The sequence below is a fragment of the Carassius auratus genome, chromosome 20 (assembly GCF_003368295.1).
Source record: "Carassius auratus strain Wakin chromosome 20, ASM336829v1, whole genome shotgun sequence".
Classification (NCBI taxonomy): Eukaryota; Metazoa; Chordata; class Actinopteri; order Cypriniformes; family Cyprinidae; genus Carassius; species Carassius auratus.
Window position 1 is genome coordinate 22,239,243 of NC_039262.1, and position 21,332 is coordinate 22,260,574.

At 38.5% G+C, this 21,332-nt stretch overlaps 1 protein-coding gene across 3 annotated transcripts; it reads left to right on the forward strand.

Moving 5' to 3' along the window:
• Positions 1–326: 326 nt before the first annotated feature.
• On the forward strand, positions 327–18,035 carry LOC113121197 (YLP motif-containing protein 1-like). Of its 3 annotated transcripts, none has more exons than XM_026291476.1 (21): positions 327–1,131; positions 2,608–2,808; positions 3,036–3,233; positions 3,380–4,020; positions 4,111–6,201; positions 6,307–6,433; positions 6,548–6,701; positions 6,780–6,869; positions 6,954–7,116; positions 7,311–7,465; positions 7,950–8,104; positions 8,184–8,246; positions 8,550–8,669; positions 8,758–8,934; positions 9,072–9,155; positions 9,277–9,360; positions 9,462–9,542; positions 15,690–15,741; positions 16,822–16,946; positions 17,217–17,397; positions 17,713–18,035. In XM_026291476.1, the coding sequence occupies exons 1-20, from the start codon at positions 601–603 to the stop codon at positions 17,361–17,363; spliced, it is 5,439 nt and encodes a 1,812-aa protein (XP_026147261.1). In that variant the 5' UTR covers positions 327–600; the 3' UTR covers positions 17,364–17,397; positions 17,713–18,035. The 3 variants fall into 3 exon arrangements, with proteins under 3 accessions (XP_026147261.1, XP_026147260.1, XP_026147262.1); XM_026291475.1 differs by having other exon boundaries at positions 328–1,131; positions 7,311–7,468; XM_026291477.1 differs by having other exon boundaries at positions 328–1,068; positions 7,311–7,468.
• The last annotated feature ends 3,297 nt before the right edge of the window (positions 18,036–21,332 follow it).

Here is a 21,332-nt window from a genome sequence, read left to right on the forward strand (position 1 = left end):
ATGTCCCCATATAAATGTGAATGTATGGACACACACACACACACAGACACACACACTAATGGAATGAGTACAGAAGATTTCAAGATTTCAGAAATGTTTTACATTATCATTTACATTTTGGGTGTGGTATTTAAAATATTGTAGTTTGGTTACAGTTAGATAATGCTGCAGGACAACGTTTTAAAATGTATTAATTAAAATTTAAGTAATAAAATTGTGCTTGAGAAAAGAGTACGGTAAGCCTACTTGAATCGACAGATGGCGCTAATGCGCCTGCCGTTCGTGCGGATGAGAAGAAATGCGGTGACGTATTACGCAAAGTGAGCGTCACTGTGACGCTCAGACGTAGGCGCAGTTTGGCACGCGCGCAGGCAGACGGGCCCGTAGAGGAAACAGCATTCAAACAATAATTATGAATTCAAACGTCTTGTTTTTTGCACATATGTAAAGATAGACAATTTTTTAAGCTTTCGATAGTTGGAGCCGGTGCTAATAAGTGCGATCATATTTGCAAACAGTAGTAGCGAAAATTACAAAGTAACCGGCTTTATGCGATCAGGCGGTTAGGCCTCATCTGGCCCGTTGTGTCTCGGCTCAAGCATGCATCCCTCCTGGGGCGCTTACGGAGGTGGACCCCAGCCTCCTCCACACTTCGGCCCGCGGCCTCATCAGTTTAGAGGAGCACAGCCTCCAGTAGCAGTAGCAGCAGCAGCAGGAGGAGGAGGAGGAGGAGGAGGAGGAGGAGGATATGGGGCTCCATCTCTTCCAGCGTCGTCAAATTTCTCTAGTTTACACGAACAGCATTTACAGCAAATGCAGCAGCTGCAGCAGCTCCATCAAAAGCAGCTGCAGTCGGTGCTGCATCACTCCGGCAACACCAGCAGCGGCAGCGGGCCTCCGTACTGGCAGACAAGCCCCAACAGCTTTCAAGACCCGTCCGCTCTGAGAGGTCCAGCCGGTCCACCTCAGCCCCAGCTCCAGCCTCCGCCGCCAGACCCCCAGCCTCCAGCTCCCGAGCCTCCTTCATCTTTATCACCTGCAGTGAAGACCCCAGCTCCAGCACCTCAGGTTAGCGAAGCCAGTGCATCGGTGGCGGATGAAAAGCCCGACTTTTCGTCGATGTCTTTGCAGGCAAGCTTTTGTGGCATGATTTATTGTTAATCTGATGTTGTTGTATTAATACAGTAACTCCTTATGCAGCACATTATATCTCCGTCTTGTAAAGATCACTATTATACAACATAGTTTACATTAGTTCTTATCAACATTTATGTTAATACGTCAATTGACACTTCCTAAATTTACTGAATGTCATGTGCCTGTTGTGATATATCATACACCATCTAAAACATAACACTAACTAGCATAATTTTTATATGGCTTTATATTATCTTGACTACAATTGTTCTTTGATTTGTCAAAATGAACAAGCAGGAGTTTGTTAATCTGAACAGATTTGGGGGGGAAATACACTTGCTGACGGATGGATGTTCAGTGAATGGGTGCCGCCAGAATGTCCAAACAGCTGATAAAAACATCACAATAATCCATACAACTCCTGTCCATCAGTTAGTTTCTTGTGAAGTGAAAACTGGTTTTGTTCTGAAATAAATACATCAATTAAATACATTGGTTTCAGCAAAAATGTGATTAATGCTTTTAAGTAAAAACACCTATTATAAAACATGCAGCTTTTCACTTGAAAATGTTAATTGATGGACAGTTGTTTGTGTGTTTTTATTTTTTAACAACTATTTGGACATTTTGATGGCAACCTTTCACTGCATTTACATTTAGTCATTTGGCAGATGCTTTTATCTAAAGTGACTTCCTCTCAGATGCTAGTTGTGAGCAAGTGATATAATACTGCATTTCTCCAAATTTTTTCAGAGGAAGATACAAACGTCTCTGTTTTTTATCTTGTCATGATACTTTGAAGTTACATGAGGTGTTTGTTTTCAAAGGAAACAACTTTTTTTTTTATCTGCATTCTAAACAGCCACAAAATTTACTTATTGTAGACTAATCATCTAGCAGATAATATTTTCCAAGCAGCCCCCTTACTGCACAGCCTGCTTACTTTCACTATTCCTTAAAAGTATGCAATCTTGTGTAAAGAAAAAAAAAAAGTTTGTAGCAGAAGAGTAGGCAAGTGTTGGGACACGCTACTGTGTCATAATTGTCTTTTGAACTGCACTTTTGCATAATTATGTGAATCCTTTCACCATAAATTGTCCTGCCAGTTATCATACCATAGTTAACGTCCTCATATACACACTAACCCTTTTCAGTAAATTTACTTTATGCTACAGTTATACCTAACAAAATCAGTAGCATGTTGATAGGTTCATAAAATAATTATTTTCTCGCTTGAAGTCAGAGCTGTGGGATAGGTAATAGTGTTTCACAAATAACTATTATTTTAAATTGAAATGTTTATTTTATTGTAACAAGTTAGCTTCTTTGCTTGTTCATTATTAAAAAATAGTCACACTGCAAAAGTATCACTGTCGTATTGTAAGATATCATGTGAATCTTAATTAATTTGAAGCAATATGGTTACTCAAACATTATAGAAATATTTGTAGCATTTGTATTTGTGTACAGGAGCAGCAGGAATATTGGTATCAGCAGCACCGTCAAAATTTGCAGAAGCTGAAAAACGAGAAGGCTAAGCAGAATCAAAATTCATCTAATGGAAGCAATGCTCCTGCTCCACCGCCTCCAGTTGAACCCCCAAAGAGCACCCCACCACCCCCACCTCCCAAAGAGGAACCCCCTCCTCCCCCACCACCAGAGGAATCGAAGGTAATTTTTTTTATTCCAAGTAATATATACAGTAGTGTTTTGTTCATGTATTGTATGTACAGTAGTCAACATTTGAAGTGTATCAAAAATGTACAAAGCTGCCCTAAGACAAAAATGCATTTTAGGACAACTTTGATGAAAGGTTTTAATCCACTTCAAATGTTTACTAGTGTGTATGTATTTGTTTACCTTTTTCATATTTAATTCATTACTGATATTTATTACAGCCCAGTGGGATCACTGATACAGGAGACCCAGCTGAAGCAGCACGTCTTCAGCAGCTGCAGGCGGCAGCTGCCCATTGGCAGCATGTACAGCATCAAAGGGCCAGCATTCAGTACCAGGCACTGATGCAAGAGCATGCTCAACTACAGCATGTCCTGCAACAGTACCAGCAGGTTATTCAGCAGCCAGCACATCTACAGGTGCAATTTTTGTGTTTTATTTACTCTATTAGTGGCTCTTCATTTGCGTGGTGAGCTTAGAAAATATTTTGGTATAAAGCAAAAACATGAGAAAATGCACCAAAATAACTGTCATTTTAATATGGTTGTTTAATTCTATCCACCAGACAATGCCCTTTGAGATGCAATTGCAACACTATGAAATGCAGCAACAGCGATTTGCTCCCTTATACCAAGAGTGGGACAGGCATTTTAATTTGTGGTTGGAACAGTTTCAGACATATCCACACAAAGACCAGCTACATGATTATGAAGCCCAATGGAGACAATGGCAAGAGCAAATGAATTCAACTTCAGCTCATCTGCAAGAGCGAGTCACATCTTTAAGAGCTATGCAGCATCAGTATGGTACAGCTCCTTCATATGGGGGCTTAATGGGACCATATGGGCAGCATCGACTCCCTGGACCAGATGGAAACATGCATTTAGCTAACCCAGGTCTTCCATCTATGCCTCCACCAGTTAAAATGGATGCCATGCCGGGGTCTTCACCACAGGTCCCACCACCAACTGGACCAGTTATTCCACATGGGCCATCACCTGCAGAACCTTTCCCATCTCCTGGGTCAAATTCTGTCTCTGAAACAAGTAAAACTGCTGGACCACCTGGATTAGGAGTTCGACCTCCTGGGCCCCCTGGGTCTCATGGGCCCCCTGGGCCTCATGGGTCTCATGGGCCCCCTGGGTCTCATGGGCCTCATGGGCCCCCTGGGCCTCATGGGCCTCAAGGAAGATTTGATGGCCCAAGGTAATGCATTTAAGAAGAATCACGATTGCACACTTTATTAACACATTTCTGGAGCTACATTACTGATTTTTCATATATTTTCCTTTTCAGGTTTGATGGTCCTAGAGGCCCACGGTTTGAACAGCCATTCCAGCAACGGTTTAGTGCACCACCTAGATTTGACGGTGGTCAGCGATTTAACCGACCTCCCAGAGGTAATCCTCCTCACCCTGGTCCTCCAGCAAGACCTGAGAACCCCCCTAGGCCGAATGCACCTACACGATTTGAAAGACCCCCTGTACCTCCTCAACAACCAGGGTATGGAGCGCAATCCAGTCCTGTCCCTGGGGTTCAAACAAAACAAACATCAGAAAAACCTGATGCACCACCAGTTGCCCAATCTCAAACAGGTCCAGAAAAAAACAAAAGTGGTCAAGATCAAAATATCAAAAAAGGTGGGGCTTCCACTGGTCCATCACTGACAGATGACATATTGGACTCAGTGGATGGATTTTTTATTCAGAGTGGACCCATTCCTCAAACTAAGGATACTACATCGGACAATATCACTGCTGATACTGCAAAGCAGGATAAGGTAAAAGAAGATACTACTAAACCTTCCCTACCTACAAAAAGTCCAAACACCACCAACACAAACTCTCAGAAGCCAAGCTCACAACCAACATTGTCTAAAACCAACAATGTTACTAACAGGCCACTACAACAGGCAAAGCCTCCTCATGATAAGTTTAAAACTGATACACCTATGGAGGCTCCTAGGGGGCCACATGTGATGAATCAAACAGGTCCACCTCAGGTAACCCGAGGAAGGGGAAGGGGCCAAGGGCCAGTACCTCTCAGAGGCAGGGGCCGTGCACGTGGCCGAGGACAATACGGAGGACAAATGGTTGATCCCAACTGTCAGAGAGAAATTATGTCAGAAGATCCCTATGACCATCAGCAACCAGAAGACGTAACGCATGGAGAGGACCAGGATTCGGCTTGGAAAGACCCCTCTTTGGAAGGTCCTGGAGAGATGGATGACCAGGAAGCTCCCCATGAGATGTGGCATCCAGAGGAGGAACACTTTCCTGAAGAGTACTATGAAATGCCTAAAGAGAGAGGACCTTCAGTGGGTCACAGGGAGCACCCAGACACCACACATCCAGATGAAAACTGGGAAGAAGAACCACAAGAATACTGGGAGGAAGAAGAACCATACTGGACAGAGAGAAGACCTCCTATGTATGGTAGACCTCCTTTTCCTCCAGGTGGCCCCAGAAGACCCCCTTTTCATCCTCGATTTATGCTTCATGGACCAAGGCGCCCCCCTCCTCCTGGTCCCCCACATGGACCTCCTCACATGGGACCACGTGGGATGATGGGACCACGTTTCAGACGTGGTCTAGGCCCATGGGGACCACCACCACCCCGCCATGACATGGTGGAGCGAGACATGAGACCACCAGCACCTCATGAAATCTTAGCAAGGGAACCAGCTGGTCCTCTTGGATATGAAGAAGAAATGGACAGAGAACCTGGATGGGCTCATCCCCGAGGGAGAGGGCTGAGACGTCCTCCTATGCCTCCCCATGAAATGGAGATAAGACGACCTCCCATGAGACCCCCAATCCCAAGGGAGAGGTGGCATGTACCTCCACCACATGAAGAAGAAAATTACGAAGAAGAATACCCATATGGTGCTGAGGATGATACGTACAGAAGGCCAACTCGTGAGTATCAAGATTACAAACAAGATGATGAGTGTTACGGTTCTCGTGAGGAATGGGACAGGGAACAACCTGACCAAGACTTTCCACCACGTCGCCCCCCAGAGCACATTAGAGAGGAGCATTGGCTAGAGGGAAGAGAAAGGTCATTTCCATATGATGATGAGAATCGGTATAGAGAGGAGCGGAGAGGACCACCTTATCAGGAACGTGACAGGGATCCTCCTTATCACTCTCGTTCTGAATGGGATAGAAGTCCACCCCCACCAGCGAGAGATTACTCTCATCCAGTTGGAGAAACGGAGCCCTGTTATGAACATAACACAGAGCCGCTAGCTGGCCTGCCTGCACCTCAAGCTCAGGATACTCCACTTGAGCAATCTTCACCTAGTGCAACTAAAACTGTACTTGCTCTTTCTCAAAGGCAGCATGAGATCATTCTCAAAGCTGCCCAGGAGTTGAAATTGATAAGGTAAAAGGAGTTCTCATCAGGGCACCATTAATTAAACATCACTGATTCATGTAGTCCAACTGGCTGAGGTTAAAATATTAACTTGGGTGACATGATTGCTTATAGAGAACTCCAGGAAAGCAATAAGGTTTTGGGAGAAGCTTCAAACACGGAGTCAGCCGGGTTGCCTTCAGAACTTCCCGCTGGAATTCTTGGATTAGAAATTCCACCTGAAGTTAAAAGTGCTCTGCAGGTATTCCAATCTTGAGTTTCAAATTTCACTCTTTGATTCAGAAACTAATCAACAATATTGCAAGAACATGTTGTGGAAAACTACTGATTGCTTGACCATTTCTTTTTCTTATAGGCTACCAATTTATTGTCAGAAACGGGACAGACTAATCAGTCTTTGGAAGCTGGTTTGCCCTCTTCAAATCAATCTACAGGCTTCCTTCATTCTTCATCTCCTGCCCCCACAGCCTCATTTATTGCTAAAACAGTGGACTATGGGCATGGCCGTGGTCAGTACATGTTCCACCTCTCAACTTTTTTGACTTTAACTGTATTTAGACACTACATTTGGGTTTTTTATTAAGCAGATCCTGGTGCAACAGTGGAAAGGATTTCTTATGGAGAGAGGATTGTGTTGAGGCCTGCTCCACCGCCATCGGAGCGATCTTATGAGAAAGGTTGGTTCTGTTTGGTGTATACGAAGGAAAACTGTGTTGGTTTATTTTAATTCACATCTGTTATCAATCTCTTTTCTTAATTAGAATTGCTTGGCCTCAGAGACCCATACTATGACAGAAGAAGTGACCCATATGGTGGTCCCAGAGATTATGACCGGGATTGGGAGAGAGATCCATACAGGGAGAAGCCCCATCTGGATTATGAGAGAGAAAGATATGAAAGGGACCGTTTCTTGCGAGAAGAACGGTAAGTACTTCCAGACCATACTGCTGCCTCCTTTTTCACAGTTGCATATGCCCATATTACTTAATTTACTGGTAAACATTTCCTTATCTATATTAAAATGTCTGTAAAACAATTTGGACTAGATAAAAGTGTGGTGGCATATATTTGAAATGTTCTTTTAATACGTTGTTTTTTTTTTGTATGTCTTGTTTCAGACCTCCACTTGGGCCTCGTCCCGGACACAGGGACAGAGAAAGAGATCACCCAAGCCGCTCAAGCAGGGATCGTGAGGTTTATAACCGAGCAAGCTATGACAGGTCTTCCTATGAAAGGAGTCTTGAGCATTATGACCATGGATCTTCAAGCTATGGTAGTAAGTGAATAATAAAAGAATCAATCTCAAGTAGTGATGTCAAATGAATAATAGCGATTAATCGCTTCCAAAATCTGCTCCAAAATAAAAGTTTTGGTTTACATAATATATATGTATGTGTACTGTGTATATTTATTATGTGTATACTGTATATAAATACACACATTTTGGATTCACGAGTAATCATTTGACCACTATTTTATAGTTTAATCTTTGATGTAACTCTTCTGTAAGAATTCTACTGTTGATTACACTATGGCTTAATCCAGCAATCTTTGTTTGTATGAACAACCTGACCAACTTAACACAGCAACATTGGCTCAGCTAATGTTGTGACTTGATATTAGCATATTTTTATGTCCAACCAAAGGCAGTGTTTGCCATAAATGTATTTATTTGTGAATTGAGTTTACCATAAATAACGGAGTTACTAAGCTTGAGAAGTTGAGGACCGTGTAAGATGCCTGTATTTCTTGCTCAGGTGATCGGAGGAGCTATCCAGATGAGCGCCCTCCACCACCCACATCCCTGCCCCCTTCTGCTCCTGTTGCGCCTCCTCGTGTAGAGAAGAAACCAGAGACAAAGAATGCTGAAGACATCCTCAAACCGCCAGGTCGATCAGCTCGGCCTGACAGGGTATGCTACAATTATCTTCTGGATCTCCTTTTGAATAATCATCTTCTGAATACCATACTCACCGTTTTCTTCTTTTCAGATTGTGGTCATCATGCGTGGGTTACCTGGAAGTGGCAAAAGTCATGTTGCAAAGCTTATTAGGGTAATATGCTTTGTTTTGTCTCCATATTTGCTGCTGAGCATAACGTTCATGTTATTTTTTCCTCAAACATGTTGGCCTCAGTTTTCCTGATGGTAAACTTGGCATATACTTTTATAGAAACAAACCTCAGCCTTGAGGGTGGATAAGGGAGTTGGTTTATTGTCATTATAGCTTGCATAGCTTGAAATGCTTGAGATGAGATGCTCTGAGCTTAAGTGACTGGATATAACCAAAAACTCGATTTTTGATCAATTTACTTTGTCATTTAAATGAATCCAAGTAAATTTGCTTTTGTTGATGAAGGATAAAGAGGTCGAATGCGGTGGTGCGCCACCCAGAGTTCTTGGTCTAGATGACTATTTCATGACTGAAGTAGAAAAAGTTGAGAAGGACCCTGATTCTGGGAAGCGCGTCAAAACCAAGGTTTGATCTGCTCGTCATTAATTTCAATTGAGAAATCCACTCACTTCCCTCAGCTGGTCATGCTAAGCTTTCTGACCATCTTCATCAGGTTCTTGAATATGAATATGAACCAGAAATGGAAGATACTTATCGAAGCAGCATGCTGAAGACATTCAAGAAAACACTGGATGATGGATTTTTCCCCTTCATAATACTGGATGCCATCAATGATAAAGTGAAGTACTTTGACCAGTTTTGGAGTGCTGCTAAAACAAAGGGTTTTGAGGTGAGCTTCCTTGGCATTTCAAGTAAATTTAAGTTGTTTGCTTGAAATGAATGACATGGCTAGTCTGTAGATACCAGTAGAGCAAGTTTTTATCTACCTAACTGTACTATAACTTTTTTAAAATATTTTTTTCTCAGGTGTACTTGGCTGAAATCACCACTGATCACCAAACGTGTGCAAAGAGAAACATACATGGACGAATACTAAAGGATATTACAAAGGTAGTTTCTTTAATTTGATTGTGTTTGGAGTTTGAGCCTGCTGTTTTTGTTCCGTTGATCTGCAGAGTTATATGATGTAACTGTACAGAAGCCTGGCTAATAACATGCTTGTTGCACACAGCTGGCCAGTGGCTGGGAATCTGCACCACCACATATGGTACGACTAGACATCAGGTCTCTACTGCAGGATGCTGCGATTGAAGATGTAAGTGTTTGACACTCCATTATGTTAATTAAAGGAATTGTATATGATTTTCTTTTTGCTGGTTCCCTTCTCATATTAACACAAAAATGCTTTTGTGATAGGTGGAGATGGAAGACTTCAACCCATCTGAAGAAGAACCAAAATCTGAAGTGAAACAGGAAGACGATGATGAGACTGATCTGGTAGGACTTCTGTTTTCATGCATGCTCCTTTCATCTAACAATTGGAACTGTGATTATTTAGTTACTTTAAACGTGAAACCCAGTTTTTCAACAAAACAAGGTATGTATTCGAAGCATGCATCAAAGTCACAGACTTTCACAGTCACTATCTGTGACGGGGTTATTTGGATAATTGCAATGCAAAGATTATTAAATGCTTTCACAACAAATAAATCGGCAACAGCAAATGTCACTAAAGGCAGTGACTTGATTGAAGTGCATGAAAGTGCTGAAGTCTTCAAATATGCCGCGTTTCCACCGAAATTACCCGGAACATTTGTACCAGGAACTTTTTTTCCCAGGAACTTTTTTCCCCCCAGACCTGTTGCTTTCTGTGTTTCCACCGCGGTGTAAAGTACCGGGTAGATTAGGCAAATAGACTGGTGACGTAGGTTTGTGCGCGTTTCTCAATACAAAGTACCGCTGATAAAAAAAAGAAAAAGAAAAAGTAAGCTGATTTTGGACGTGCATCCTCGGTAGTTGGTTCAGACTTTGTGCATTCCTCTCGGGAGTGTGATGTCCGCGACGACGCAAGTCCGGTAAATCAATAAACAGCAGCGTACTTGATAACTTCAGTCAGCTCGTCTTGGCTACTGCAATTTTCCTTACTGCATATTTACAATAAAACGAAATAGGATATCAAATACCACTGCCTCCTTTCGTTTTAATTTAAGCATAATAACAACTGCAGAAATGTACTTAGTTCAGGGAAATGTGTATATGCAGCCATTACAATGAAACGAAATATTATATAAATTTGCCTTTTTTATTTTCATTTTAACATATAGATAAATTTAATACAGACCAAAGAAAACCGGTTAGATTTACCCCGCAGCTGAATAATATTTTATGTTTAACCACTAAAGACACATCAGAGCCAGCGGCACATATCAGAAGGTCTATCCCAGGAGAGGCTGCTCACTGCGGATACATGAGGACTGAGCTCCCGCTGATTGCGTGGAGCTCACCGTCTCACAGACCGGCAAACACATTTTTAAATAGGCGCTGTCTTTATAAATATACAACAGATTTGAGTTTCAAACAACTACATTCTCGCCTGAAATACTTTTAAAATTACATTTCATGACACAATAACAGTAATAGTTTGAAAATGTTGATCCAAATAAATGGTGGTTGAACTCAACCAATGCTGCGTGAACTCAACCAATCAGAATGTTTAGCGCCAAAGTCCCGCCCACGAAAGTTCCGGAACTTTAAAAAAGTACCACCTCGCCAGCAGGGACTTTCTGGGAGGCATTTTTTTACCCGGAACTTTTATTTGGTTCCTGGTTCCTGCGGTGGAAACACACCAAGTACCGGACCAAGTCCCTAGTTCCTGGGTAAAGTTCCTGCGGTGGAAACGCGGCTATACTTTGTAATTGTATATATAATGGAGGATATTTGTACATTTGTCCTAAATATTCATATTAATGGATCTAAACAGTTTAGTTAATTAAAATATTTTACTTGCTGTACATTTGAGACTTAATGTCTTTACTAACTGTTTAACCATTAGAGTCAAATTTATGGATTAGGAACAACTATAAAATAGTCTGTATTATAAAGTCTTCCTGAATATTTGTTAATTTTGCTTTTGAGAAGCCATATGGAACTCAGAGGTTAGTGACTCAAAAAGTGGTTTGGCTTCACTGGGATGTAGCTTTTATTATATTTAAGTCATCTTTAGTTTGCTGTATTCTAGATTAACAGTATGCAAGAATGTCCCTTGATTTAGCAGAGAAAGACACCGAAATGATATGTCTTGCTGATGTTATAGTTGAGTTCCTATTATGGAACTTTTATCATGGGACTTGAATTTGAATGCAAGACTTCGTGAAAGCTTCTCAGTTTTGTCTTGTAGGAAGCTCTACATGAGTCTGATCTTTGTGGCTTATAATAAAACAAAATGAGTGAAGACCTTAACCAAATATAAACTCCACTATTGTTCATTAAATCTCAGTATAATATAAATTATAAAGGCTGCAAAATTTCTTGCCATAGCCTGTTTCTGTTTATTCTTTGATCATTGCTAGTTTTCCCTAGGGTTAATGAGTTGGAATTACAGTAGAAATGTAGTGACTGTGTAATGCAGTGGATATTCATAGAATATTGTAAGAATGCAAGGAAGCGCTTACATAAGGCATTAAGATGAACTTTAACAGATGTTGGTCTATCTTGGCAATAAAGACTGGGGTTAAAGAATAGCTGAACTGAATGGTGGCCAAATTGGAAAAACACTTGGCACTTCTAAATAATGAAAAACAACAACATTATTTTAGTCTGTTTTAGACAGTATGATTAATGTTTTTTTTACTTAATTTACATTAAGTTTTGAAAAAGTTCATGCAAAGTATTTTTAGAAAGTTTATCCTTTTATACATTGAAGACAAATAATTAATAGTTTCTTTATCCATAATATCCGACATAACATTATAACGTAACATCCAGATTTGTTACCATCTATTTTGTTTTTTGATGTCTTGCTAAAATTAAACTGGCAGACTTTGTAAACTAAGATGAAAGTCCTAGAATCTCAGCATATGGCTTGGTTTGGCATCTGAATGAAGCCTGGCTTTGAAATTAAAGCCCAAAGCATACAGTGTTTATCATTGCAGCTGCCAAACACAAGAAATTCTGTTACCATTACTGTTTTCATAATTTATTTTAATAAAAATATCATTGTTTTAGTCTCAATATGAGGGCCTTTCGCACCGCTTATAGTTCCAGAACTAAATGTACAGTACTAAATTACTGGGACGGTTTTGCACGAACTATTTCGCAGTACTATTTAAAAAGTTGCATTCGCACCAACACTGTGTTCTAGGAAGTAATTTAAACCTGTTGACAGCGACATCATTTTTGCATGGCATTCAATAACACAAAAAAAAGAATAATGTTAACAACAAGAGGATGGAGGATGCTGTTATCCGAGCTGTTTTTGTTGCATCTCGCGGGTTTCATAATCTCCAATAAGAATCTCCAACGACAACTGGCAGTGCTACATTTGTTACAAGTGTCTGCACTTCAGTGTTTGTCCAACTATCGCGGTTCACCATACTTGTGAAACAAGTTGACACAATGTTTATAGTGTGTTTACACAGCGTTTTAAATCGTGGCGGGTGAGGGTGTTTTCGAACGCGTCTGGCCAATGAATGTCTACTTACCAGTTGTGCTGGTTAGACCCTGCTCCGGAGTAGGAGCTAATTTATTTCTCGAAGGAGTCCGGTACTAAAATCGCACCCAGTTCTTTGGCGAAAACGCCAAAAGGTGGGTAGTTCCACAATTAGTTCTGTTACTATGAAAAGGTTCCTGTGGTGCAAAAGGCCCTATGGTCATATCATTCCTCTTTAAAGGTGTCTGTATCAGTCATGGAAACCTTCAAAAAGGTTTTTATTTCTGTGCTATTGTCAGGACTCCTTACTTTTCACTGATAACACTGATTATATTTGAAACTTAAAACACCTGGGATCTTAGAGACAATTGTTGAGATCTTTGTAAAACACTTGATCTCTAACAACCTGGCTGTTCAGTTTGAAACCTTCTCTTATTCAGATCTTTCAAAATATTGGCAATATCAGTGATCAGTGTATGTGTCTACATATATATGTGCTTACAAAATATGCAGCATTCATGCTAACTATATATTTTTTTTATTCAGTGATTTAAATTGTTTATGGTACTTGGTCAGTTATGCCCTTTTATAACTTGATACAACCTTTTATGATAACACAAACATCACTTGGGACATTTCCAAGTGTGTTTTGAGTGTTACCACTCTTATCAAAGAGAGCATATACACGGCCACGTCATAATTGACTGCAACTTTGTGTATTTTAATATTTATATAGTTCAAAAACTTGTGGTTGAAGCTTTGTATTATATTTATATTATATTAGCTTTATAATATTTAAAGGGGTCATGAACTGCCTCTGTGTTTTTTTTTTTTTGTACTGTTCTCTGAGGTCCACTGCTAATGTTATCAAGATTTCAAAAAATAAAAAAGGCCTAAATGCTATATGTTTATATATTGATCACGTAATCAAAAGTTACTCACACTTGTTTTGTGACTACTGTCGTTCTGATATAATTGTACAGCATAGTCTATTAGGTTCAGTCTTTCTGAAAATCCCACTTCGAATTGTGCCTTGTTTGTAAATGAATACGTGGTAAAATAAGGTGAACAAAAGACCTAGTTTTTATTGATGCTGTCTGGATCTTCATTTAAAATAGTTAATCCACTTTTTCCTAACATTGGAATCAGAAGGAAGCCAATGCAAATACTGTTTTTCCACAACTGGGCACTGCACAGCATCTTGTCTTCAGAGCATCTTCATCATTTAATTTCTGCTTAGACCCATGTTTGTCTCTCTCGTAAACACTGCATGCGTGAATTGTTGGGTGGGGTTAAACGGGCAGTGATATCGAAGCAGGCATTAATCATCTTCTGCGGAGCTGATGCTTATCCACACTATTACATCAAGTAGAACATTGCACGAGCTATTTTAACATAAGCATTTTTTGGACTAACTTTTCTGAAACTTGTTTTTTTTTTATAGCGCAGTGGCCTCTTACATGTCAAAATACCAAGAATACAGAAATTTTGGTTTCTCAGTTCATGACATCTTTAATTCTACTTAGAAATATTGTAAACATTGTATATAATTCTATATACAATAGGATATAGAATGCATTGGCAAAACTCATTAATATCTGTGCATTAGTTACATTAAAATCCCTTTTTTTCTGTACTATAACAAACATTTAATGTGGCTTCAGTGTAGATGACTTTATACCCAATTTTGTATAATTGTCTTGGTTTTTGTGTGAACTGTAATACTAATCCCTTAAATTTGAATTTAGTCAGATTTTAGTTTTCCATTTACAAATTTGAATTTAGTTTTAGTGAGTTTTACGAATTTGTACTTTATCTATCATGTCTCTATAGTTGAATGTAAATTCCCAGTTCAAAAATTGTTGCGTTTCTTATTCTGTATAAGAAGCCACATCATCTCACAGAAGGATTTATTTCAAACTCTCGACTGACGTTATGAAGTGAGTTTGGAGTAAAAGCATGTTATTAAATTGTGTATTTTCACATACTTTCCGATGAAGCTGCATTTACTACACAGAGCCGTAGTTCACTTGAGAAGCTACGCAAACAGCTGTCATTATCGCAAATTATTTCTTTGATTTCATAATTGTACGATTATATCGTTTTGCTTTTTTATTTATTTATTTTATTGCAAAGCTTGTCAGAGAACTACGGCTGTTTGTCGTAAATGCCGCTCCATCTGAAAAAGCAGGTTATATAGATTTACTACTAGTCACAGAACCGGCTTTACTGATAAGATATGCATTACAAAATCACATTTGATTAATCGGCAAGGCCTATATGAAAGGTCAATGTTTCTCAAACCTCCCAATTTACATTTCTATTTGTATATATTTTTTTGTAAAGTTACATTTGACCCTGAAAAACTTTAAATACTGCAGTTTGTCTAATTTTTTTTTTTTTTTTTTTTTTTATTAACAAAAAAATGAAGATGTGCAAGACAGTCCATTTGATAAAGCGTGCAGCCCTATATAAAAGGTAGTTGTTTCTCTATCCAAAGATCCAGTGTTAACATTATTTCCTGAAGGCAGGATTGAGAAATACTCTTGAAGGTTGGCAGAGAAGAATAATTTTACATTTAAAAATGGACTTCATTTCAGTCTTGAGTATTTCCGGTGCATTGTGCTGAAGGCTTTTTGTCTTATCTCATAGTTGACAATTTCTTGGCTTTGTGATTTACTATAAAATTTATGTATGAAGCAGTCAATTTAGTAGGAATCTGGTTCATATACACATCATAATGCATTAAAAAAATGCATGTTCTTTTGTATTCAGTAAACGTTTCCATATCCTGAATAAGGACTGTTTATCAGTTGTTGTTGTTGACTCTGTGACTTATTAATTATCTCTTTTTCAAACTTATTCTCTCATCATCCAAAGCATCCTCATTGCTTCCCAGCCCTATTCTTTCCCTGTCCCCCCTCTGTCACGCTGTCTGTCCCCTCTGTCTCTCATCACCTGAGGATTAACCGTTGGAGTGTCTCTCTGTAATATAGGGATACCTTCCGAAAAGCAAATGGGAGATGGACACATCAGAAGCAAAGCTTGGTGGGTATTTATTTGTAGCTTACACAAAAATATTCATAGCAATATATGTATCTACTGTATGTTGTTTTATATCTTTAAGATATTATATATGGTTGTTGTTGTCTTTAATATAATTGTTTTTAATATTTGGTGTCGTCTTATTTTTTTCTGGGTTGATTAGTCTTTGATATTTCAATAACTGCTTTTCCATCACATTATCATTTTGTTCTCAGGCAGTAAAAGGAAATAGTTCACCCAAAGAATGAAAATGTTCTCACCCTCAGGCCTTGTAAGATATAGATGAGTTCATTTCTTCATTGGAACAGATTTAGCTTCAAATCACTTGCTCACCAATGAATCCACTGCGGTGAATGGGTGCCGTCCGAATTAGAGTCCAAACAGCTGATAAAAACATCACAATAATCTACAAGTAATTCACATCACTCCAGTCCATCAGTTAATGTCTTGTGAAGCAAAACGATGTGTGTGTTGGGTTTAACTTTCAGCAAAAATAGGAGTCCTCTATCCATATTACTTTCACCAGGACATTTTTTGTTTTTACATGACAACGATGTACAACAAACAGTTTTTTTTTTTTTTTGTACAGTCAACAATGTTTTTTGAAATGATCCCTGTCCACAAGTCACTGTTTTCACTAATTATTTTTGTTTACACATGCAATAACAATTTCATTATCAACTGTTTCCATTTTTTACTAAAAAAACGGTGTCTTGAAGACGCCCTTTTATTATTATGATGGTTTAATCCGCTGTTTGGGCTCTGATTCTGACGGCACCCATTCATCGCAAAGGATCCATTGGTGAGCAAGTAAAGTTGTGAGCTCATGAAAGTTAGTATAAATGTCCGAAGTGTGACTGGTTTAAATAAAAAAAATTAAAAAAAACATTAAAAAACCCCACTAACCCAGCAGTGTGAAAAGCTCTTGAAACTGTGCACATGATGTATGTCTTTGGACAGCTGTCGCTCTTATCACAGTAATAGCTTTTATCATATTAGTATGTCATTTGCCAGGTTTTAGTAAATAAGTGTTCATCAGATGTAGAGTTGATGATGACTTTAGATGCTGCTTTGTCCTTCCAGACAAACTGGATGGTCTGGCGGGTGGAGGCAAGAGAAAACGAGAAACTGATGTGTCTGGCATGGAGGACTTCCTTCAGCTGCCCGATGACTATGCCAGCCGCATGTCTGAACCTGGCAAAAAGAGGGTAATGTGCTGCACATATTTCATAATTTAGCTTTGAATTACTGTTTATAGTCACGTGTTGTTCAGTTTTCATTTTGAATGTTCTTGAGAATTGCAGATTGAGACTCCTCTTTTGAAAAGGCTTGAATAGTTGGTCTGTATTTTTGGTGGTGTTGTTGGTCTGAACAAGACCTGAATTAATCAGAAATTTTAATAGCTTTTCTTGTTCTGTTTGGGGAGGGTCATGATTTAAACAAACATTTTGTGCTCATTAAACTTGCTGATTTTCCAGGTGCGCTGGGCTGATCTTGAAGAGAAGAAGGATGCCGACAGAAAGCGCGCTATTGGTTTTGTAGTCGGTCAGACAGACTGGGAGAAAATCACGGATGAGAGCGGCCAGCTTGCTCAGAGAGCTCTTAACCGCACCAAGTATTTTTAGGAGATTTTGTAATGACATTTGTACAGCATTTATGGTAAGTTTCTAATAATTCAGCTCTTTTGATTAGCCAAGACTGATAAGATAGAAAGCTAGAGGGACAAATTGTATTTCCTGTTTTGCTAAGTTTTAGAACATCAGCTTACTTATTTACATCTTAAACCTTTTAAGAATGTTTTAGGTATAGATTCCAAATCAAATTCCTTTTGCTGTTATTTCTGAAGGAAAACATTTAACATTTTTTAGATTGACTGGGCCTTATTCAATAACTGTGTAGAAGTAAATGTGATCCACTATCATTATACATTATATTCTCTTCATTTCTTTTTAACTAGTCATCTTCTTTTTCTAGGTCACCAGTTCATGAACTTCTTCAGTGTACTGCCTGATGAAGAAAGAGCATCGTCTCTTCAGAAACTGGCGATTAGTTGTTGGTCGATCTTGTAGTACACGCAGTGGCCTTCATATAATATCTGGTGTAATTTAATCCCAATTTTATTTTAATAGGTTAAGCATTGTGTGTGGTTTTGTGTCAGTGGTCCATATGATTGTAGGTGATTATCCTTACTTTCTTTAGTTTTATTCCATAGATCTAATGCGTTTGGGCCTGAAATATTCTTGTAGTTCACACACATGTACACACTCAATAAAGCTTACAAAAGAAGTCTCGTAAAACAATCCTTTTTTCACTGTTGCTATTAAAAATCTGGCCGTTAAGCTGAATTGTGAAACTTTGGTTTGGTGGATAAACTGTAATTAAAGATTCGAAAGAAACTCTTCAGATTGATGCTAGATGCATGGCTTGCTTACAAAATAGTTTACTGGTTTCTCATGAGGCAATGTATTGAATGACAGGTCTGTTCAACTGGATAGTTTATTGGCCTGCTTATTTAGTTTGCCACATAAGTTGCCAGGAAACATGGCCATGAATTTTGCATAAAATATATTCGTTGTATACAGAGTTTGGCTTTTCCAATGCTTTGTGTCATGAACCTCCCAATTTACATTTGTATTTCTATATATTTTTTGTAAAATTACAAGTCACCCTGAAAACCTTTTTATATGTAATACTCCAGTTTAAACATTAGCTTCCTGTCTGAATTTTTTATTTTTATTTTTAAGCAATATGTTTGTTATACTAAGACAGAAATAAGCTTTAATAACAGCAGAGTTCAATATGCAGCTGCATGTATTGTGACACAAACCTCATTGGTTGGAATATGTAAAGCATTTGTTAAGGCTTTAGCTTTTGCAGTGATATTTGGGTTCTTTAATGAATAGACACTGGGTATCAGTGCACTTGCATTATCAAGTTGTCCACCTGACAGTGATGTGCATTAAATGCTCATTAAACAACATTCTATATATTCAGACACAATTATGAATGAGATGCCATTAAAGGTAAGTGTGAACAAACTGCAATCCATGATAAATTTAAACTACGAATTTATCATTTATCTATTTTAAATCAGTGTTTCATCCGTATTTAATTGGGTGCTTTAATTTCTGTTACTTTTTTTTTTTTTGGTAGTTAATGGATTTACAGACATTTTATTGTCAATTTGAGGACTTGTGAATTGTAGTATATAGTTCACTCAAAAAACAAACAAACAAAAAACACTAGTTGTTTCTGTTGGACTTCACACTATCTTCTTTGCAACACCGTTTTAGTGAAAAATTAACTGAAGTCTATACCTAAATTAAAGGTTATACAGTATTAATTTTCTTCTAGACCTGAAATGTAATTCATGGGTTGTAGGACTATGGCTCTGTGGTACTTTTGTTGTCTTTGGAGCTTGATAATTAATGGCTGCTGTCTGTTACTTCAAAGAAAATAGTGCTTTTAGAAGACAGAATGCCATATGGTTTAGGAGCTAAGTGTGGGTGACTGATTTTTGGGTGAACTATACTTTGAATGCACAATTTCACAGTTCAACTGCTCCCTCTGGAGTATAAATATACTTCTAATATTTCTCTTGTTCAATATTGATAATGTAGTTGTTTTGAAGTCATTAACTATATGGAGAAAGAAAAAGAAAGTCAGTCAAAACAAATGACTTGTTGGTTGGCAACTTAATGAACACCTTTGCAATGGAGAGAGAGAGAACACTAACATCAATTGTGTATTGCTACTAACATTATTTGTCCTTGAAACTTGTGGTTGTTGATTACATGCATCTATAAACTTGAAACAAATATATAATTATTATAAAAAATGTACAAAATAGATTTTACATATTTTAAAACTTGCATAAAATGCATCAAAACAAATGTATACACATGAGAACTTGATTAATTTCAAAAGAAAAACCCGATTGCACCATTGAATTTACTTGTTTTGTGGCATATTAAACCATATTCTCAGAGGCAGATGTTGACAAAAGGTGCAACACACGTAGTCTGTCATAACCAAAAATTGGTCATTTTAAACTGGTGTTAATTCAAGATATTACATTGCCGTATTATCCCATAAGGTGGTATGCTGTGCAAACTGTACAATATAGTTAACAGCTTGATTGCTGTCACCTGAAGACCCCCATTAACATGTTGTATTTAGTGCTTTTAAATACCTAAAAATGTATTTGGTGTAATGCAATGTGTTTGCAGCTTAAGGTTAAAACACATTTTGACAAAGCTCATCTTTCTTAAAAGCGAGGTGTATGCTGATTGGCCAGCTGTCCAGTGTGTTGTGATTGACCGAATGCCTCAAGCGTGTGAAGGAAATGTCACGCCCTTTAACATATTGTGATGTCGTGTCCCGTTGCGACAAGACAAAACCAATAAATCTCATTACAAATTAGGCATTTGTTGCATCCAGTGGGGACAGAATAACTGATTATAATGACTTATACTGTCTTGTTATGCATTGCGTATCGCACACATAAAACCATGTCTGTATTTGAGATCAGAGAAATTACAAACAAGCACAACTCTACACTGCTCAAAACTCATGTTTGGATCATCAGTGGCAAATTCTTTAAATATGAAAATGTACTTACAGGCTGTGAGTCAGAAGAACCAGACTGTCTTTGCAAAGTTGGAACTGCCCCTTAATAGAAACAGCCTTTGAGCACAGCCTTCTCAGGTTAAGGAAACAGTCCTCTGTAAAATGCGCTACACACATCTGAATATTTGGGTTGAACTGTTCCGGAACAGTGTTGTAAATACAATTTAACCACTGTTCTAGTTGTGTCCCCCTTTGGAAGTACAAAGTAGGTTCACTTTCACAACAAAACAGTATCTCCACTACATGGCGGCAGTAACAATACTACAGAGAGAATAAGTTACTGCCTTCTTTCTTTGTGTGAACATTTAGACGGTGTTATGCAAATCTTCCCATACAGTGACATAGACATGGAAGCGTGTTTAAATGAGGCATTTCAGGAGGGCGTGGACGAGTTTTAGCTTGAATATCTCTTTGGGTTTTATCGTGCGTTGAAGTCATCTCGTATAGATCGTATTTATGAGTTGAATGCACATGAACGCCACCACAATATCGTAAATACCAGTGGGGAGCTCGGGATTTTCTTTAAGCCCTGATCTGTACGAGTTGGGGGCGTGTCAGTGATTAACATGGCAGAATATACAATACTTAAAGGTATTTAGCTGTGATATTGTCATGCTTTTCTATTTACAGCACAGTAAGTTAATCAACGAATAATATGATGGCATTATAATATAACAACTTATGCAACTTGTAACAAAATTGGCAGCGGCTTCATAAAATAATTTAAATAATTAAAAAACAAAGTATACTTTAGAGTTTAGAACATTAGAGTTTAAGAACATTGCTGTATTTTTGTGTTTTTAATTAAAAGAAAGTACTCCGCCATCTTGCTCTAAGCACAACTTCCCACCTCGTGCGTACAAACTTCCCAGGAAGACCATTGCACATGTGCAGGCTTTGTGAAGAACACCATTGCTACTCGAATCTGTACAATCTGTCAATAAAACAATATAAAGACATGCTTT

Coding starts and splice junctions, on each gene's coding strand:
- LOC113121197 (XM_026291475.1), top strand. CDS start 601: ATGCATCCCTCCTGGGGCGCTTACGGAGGTGGACCCCAGCCTCCTCCA. Junction 2,809..3,035: donor CACCACCAGAGGAATCGAAG/GTAATTTTTTTT, acceptor TATTTATTACAG/CCCAGTGGGATCACTGATAC. Junction 6,702..6,779: donor GGACTATGGGCATGGCCGTG/GTCAGTACATGT, acceptor TTTATTAAGCAG/ATCCTGGTGCAACAGTGGAA.